General features: G+C 61.0%; 1 protein-coding gene across 2 annotated transcripts in view; it reads left to right on the top strand.

Annotated features, from left to right (window-relative positions):
• TMEM273 (transmembrane protein 273) overlaps positions 1-4,952 on the top strand; it is a 31,323-nt gene that overhangs the window by 19,321 nt on the left and 7,050 nt on the right. Inside the window, exons 2-4 of one of the 2 annotated variants that reach the window (XM_006167415.2) lie at positions 253-306; positions 1,243-1,383; positions 3,997-4,027. In XM_006167415.2, coding sequence (XP_006167477.1) covers positions 253-306; positions 1,243-1,383; positions 3,997-4,027 — 226 coding nt within the window. The remainder of the gene's footprint in view (positions 1-252; positions 307-1,242; positions 1,384-3,996; positions 4,028-4,952) is intronic. The other variant, XM_027767841.1, reaches the window with a different exon arrangement.

Here is a 4,952-nt window from a genome sequence, read left to right as displayed (position 1 = left end):
CGGGGTGTGAGGTTCTAAAGAGCTGGCTGAATGAACCCTCCGGCCTGTGTTCCTGCTCCGGGTTTTGAGGACGCGGACACCTCGGCATTGCTCTGAGTCGGACAATCCTGAGCCACTTCTGTGTTGCTGAGAGTATGGCCCAGGGAGGGGGGCCTGCAGGAGTGGGTGGGTGGGGACGAGGATTTGGCCTGCAACCCCCTGGCCCGACCTCAGCCCACTCTGTCTTAACCAGGTCTGGTTCTTTCTCTGCAGCTGTTGGAGGGGCCCAAGTGCTGGCCACGGGCAAGTCTGCTGGGGCTGCCGTTGGTAGGTGCTGCCCGTCCAGTTCTGTGTGTGGGGTTTGGGCAGGCAGGAGGCACTCCACAGGCCAGTGTGGGGGGCTGCTATTGGTTCCCTGTGGTCAGTGCAGAGTAAGGGCCACACTCACCTCCCAGGCTGCCTGAGTGGCCAACACAGCTTAATCGCAGGGGCGAGGTCGTGCACTGGAGCCCGTCCTCAAAGGGGGCATAGGACTGCAGTCCACCCTGGTGTGTGCTTTGAGCCGGAGGGTGTCCCAGCACCCTGTGGCCTGCACTGCAGGCTGCAGGCTCGGCCTCGCTTCTGGGCCTCACCCATGGATTCCTCCACCTGCAGTCCCAGCTGCCCTCCCCCTCTGGGGCAAGGTACAGCTCACGTGTCACCTCTGAGATGGACCCTGGCTCCCGTGACTCCCATGCCAGCCCAGCCCAGCCCACCCAAGGCATTAAAGGGAGCTCGTTGCCCTTTTCCCCAACTGCCAGGAGGTTCCTCAAAGATGAGAGAGGGCCTTGTGCCTTCAGTGCTTGGCCGCAGAGCAAGCACTTAACACACACCCAGCAGGCCACCTGTAAACTAAGGAGGGGTAGCTGCCAACGAGCCCCAAGAAGCCAGCCAATGAAGAGGCGAGCAGGAAAGGCTCCAGGAGGCCCAAGAAATGGCCATTCCCCTCCGGGGGCGAGGGGGGCTGGGGCCTGTCAGGGGCTGAGCTCGGATGGCCCTTGAACAGGTGGGGACTGGGGGTGGTGTCTCAGGAGGGGTGGGGTGTGGTGAAGTGCAGGGGGGGCGGGTCGGGGGGAGTGGATGGTCACGTTTGCCACCACAGGTTGAGTGTGGAGCTTGAAGGCCCAACGCACGGCCTTGAGTCCACCTGGAAGGTAGAGGGCACTGAGAAAGACCTCTGCCGGGTGGGGAGAAGCCCACCGCCCCATCCCTCCCTGTTGTCAGATTTCAAGTACGCCCTCATCGGGACTGCCTTGGGCGTGGCCATCTCTGCCGGCTTCCTGGCCCTGAAGATCTGCTTGATCAGGAAGCAGCTGTTTGATAACGACTCCTCGGACCTGAAAAGCACACCTGTGGGCCACCATGGTAAGGGACGGTTCTGCCCTCCTGAGATGGGATGGTGTCCCTCTAACTGCCCGGGGCGGGGGGCGGGGCACTCTGCACAGCTCCGTAACTTGCTGGAGGGAGACTACAACCAAGGCCATGGAGCCCGGCGCTCTGTAGGCTGAGAAAAGAGAGCTTCCTCTGTCTCTTGTATTTGTCTCTGTCTCTGTGCCTCTCCATCTCTCTCTTCTTCTATCTCTGTCTTTCTGTCTCCTCTGCCTCTGTCGCTCTCTTCTTGTCTGTCTCTCTTTCTCTGACTCTATCGGCGTCTCTGTCTCTTCCTCTCCCTCTCCGCCCTCCACAGGCCAGTGTGGGGGGCTGCTATTGGTTCCCTGTGGTCAGTGCAGAGTAAGGGCCACACTCACCTCCCAGGCTGCCTGAGTGGCCAACACAGCTTAATCGCAGGGGCGAGGTCGTGCACTGGAGCCCGTCCTCAAAGGGGGCATAGGACTGCAGTCCACCCTGGTGTGTGCTTTGAGCCGGAGGGTGTCCCAGCACCCTGTGGCCTGCACTGCAGGCTGCAGGCTCGGCCTCGCTTCTGGGCCTCACCCATGGATTCCTCCACCTGCAGTCCCAGCTGCCCTCCCCCTCTGGGGCAAGGTACAGCTCACGTGTCACCTCTGAGATGGACCCTGGCTCCCGTGACTCCCATGCCAGCCCAGCCCAGCCCACCCAAGGCATTAAAGGGAGCTCGTTGCCCTTTTCCCCAACTGCCAGGAGGTTCCTCAAAGATGAGAGAGGGCCTTGTGCCTTCAGTGCTTGGCCGCAGAGCAAGCACTTAACACACACCCAGCAGGCCACCTGTAAACTAAGGAGGGGTAGCTGCCAACGAGCCCCAAGAAGCCAGCCAATGAAGAGGCGAGCAGGAAAGGCTCCAGGAGGCCCAAGAAATGGCCATTCCCCTCCGGGGGCGAGGGGGGCTGGGGCCTGTCAGGGGCTGAGCTCGGATGGCCCTTGAACAGGTGGGGACTGGGGGTGGTGTCTCAGGAGGGGTGGGGTGTGGTGAAGTGCAGGGGGGGCGGGTCGGGGGGAGTGGATGGTCACGTTTGCCACCACAGGTTGAGTGTGGAGCTTGAAGGCCCAACGCACGGCCTTGAGTCCACCTGGAAGGTAGAGGGCACTGAGAAAGACCTCTGCCGGGTGGGGAGAAGCCCACCGCCCCATCCCTCCCTGTTGTCAGATTTCAAGTACGCCCTCATCGGGACTGCCTTGGGCGTGGCCATCTCTGCCGGCTTCCTGGCCCTGAAGATCTGCTTGATCAGGAAGCAGCTGTTTGATAACGACTCCTCGGACCTGAAAAGCACACCTGTGGGCCACCATGGTAAGGGACGGTTCTGCCCTCCTGAGATGGGATGGTGTCCCTCTAACTGCCCGGGGCGGGGGGCGGGGCACTCTGCACAGCTCCGTAACTTGCTGGAGGGAGACTACAACCAAGGCCATGGAGCCCGGCGCTCTGTAGGCTGAGAAAAGAGAGCTTCCTCTGTCTCTTGTATTTGTCTCTGTCTCTGTGCCTCTCCATCTCTCTCTTCTTCTATCTCTGTCTTTCTGTCTCCTCTGCCTCTGTCGCTCTCTTCTTGTCTGTCTCTCTTTCTCTGACTCTATCGGCGTCTCTGTCTCTTCCTCTCCCTCTCCCTGTCTCTTTCTGCTTTTCTACTCAATCGCTCTGGGATTTCTTGGACAAAGGTGAGAAAAGGAGCTCCAATAGCCCCAGAGGGAACATTTTATCCTCTTATCCAAGAGAGGCAACCCCGGGCAGCGAGGCTGGCCCTGGACGTGGGGTGGGAGGGCTGCTCTGGGCCACGGCGCACAGCTGATACCACTCCTCACTGGGCAGGTCCTGCCCAGAGCAGCGCGGAGGGCCCACGTGGTCCAGGCTGGGCCGGTGCGATTCCGGCATAGCTGTCGCATCTGTGGCCCCCGCAGGCCCGCCTCCCGGCCCGCTCTGAGCAGCCACTTGGGAGTGTCCACAGCAAAACTCGGCACTGATCTGCGTGCCCTTTCTCATGGATCACCCACAGTCTGTCACATCAGATTGCGTCGCGGGGTACAGTCAGTCCTCTGTGAGGTGTTTCTGAGGCTGAAGAGGAAGGATTCTCAAGGTCCTTTTGGAAAACACGATTATGATCCATGACGACCCCATAAAGGGGCTGGGAGGGAGGGGAGGGGGCACAGCACTTGGGGTGTCTGGGGGTGCTGGCATGCCTGGTTGCAGGAGGGGCTTAATTGGTGTCAGGAATTTCTTACCCTCGATTTTGTGTCCCTGTAGGTAAGGGGAAATGGCCTCTTCATCACAGCCAGCAGCCCTGTTGGGTAGGAGAGGCTGGGAGCTATGTGTGTGGGGGGAACGAGGACTCTGTCCTACCTGTGTGCCCAGCTGAGGGCATGAGGCAGTGGAACCAGAGAGGGAAGCCCCAACAGTGCCAAAGGTGGGGGCAGAGCCCTCAGCCCAGGACTCCCTGCGAGAGGCTCCAGCCCAGGGAGTGTATCAGTGCGCCCCACTGGCTGGTTCGCCCCTTCCCCTGTGGGCTGGGGCACGAGGTCAACAGCACCGTCCGTCATAGGACCCCCTCCTGACGTCCTGCCTTCTCTGTTTAGAGACCATTATGCTGAAGAAGAGGGACCAAAGGTAAGGCCGCTACTGCAGAGCGTGGTCAGCCGGGAAGTGTGTGGGGGTGCCATCTTCCTCCCACTTTCACTGTTCTTCCCTTCCTGGGCTCCAGCCCTTCCCTGCACAGCTCTGCACCTCCCGGCAGCTGCACACACCTCGGCTGCTCCTCCTGCTCCACCCTCCCCCCGTTCCTCCTCCTTCTGACCAATGGGCAGATGTCCTGAGGGAGCGGGGCTGCGGGGTGCAGGGGGTAGGAGATGGCTCAGGCTGCTTAGCTCCACCCCCTCCCCTCTCAACACCTTCCTGAGTGTCCCCCACACTCAGATTAGGTCTCCAGCCTTGGATGCAATGCACTCGAAAGGCCACACGTGCCGGCCCTGGGTTTCTGGGCTTCTCTGCTGTGGCAGACACAGCTGTCAGGCATAGAACCCATGTTCTCTTGGACCGTCCTGCTCTGGTCTGGCTTGCCCAGCGCAGCAGCCTGGCCTTTTGGGGGCTGGGGGTTGGGTGGGCAAACAGCCTCTCCCAGCATCTCACCTGCAGACTGACCTCCATCAGAGTTTTCACGCTGTTCTTGGTGGACTGGGTCGTGGAGAGACCATGGGCTGAACCTGGTAGGACAAGAAGAGTGAGCCCTGGAGGGTAGGGGACATGATGACTAGGAGACTCACAGAGCCTGAACCTTCATTGCCTTCATGGGCCCTCTGGCCTCTGTGGTGACAAGTGCAGGACAGGGGTCAGTTTGGATAGCTGGGCTGTATCTGCCCCAGCAAATGCCCTGCCCACAGCATGGCGTCAGGGGCCCTCCGCTGGGCGACAGGGGCACCTCAGGCCGTGGCTGATCCTGTGGAGGTTCTGGCATGGCATCCGCACTGCCACGGTGCGAGTTCTGAGGTACTTGGCTGGGCACGGCTCGGCCATCCACACTGTCCCTGTCATTGAG

Source organism: Tupaia chinensis, unplaced genomic scaffold (assembly GCF_000334495.1).
Source record: "Tupaia chinensis unplaced genomic scaffold, TupChi_1.0 Scaffold144750_1, whole genome shotgun sequence".
Classification (NCBI taxonomy): domain Eukaryota; kingdom Metazoa; phylum Chordata; class Mammalia; order Scandentia; family Tupaiidae; genus Tupaia; species Tupaia belangeri.
The sequence above is the reverse complement of the archived record's forward strand: the minus strand, read 5'-3'. Positions and strand labels throughout refer to the sequence as shown.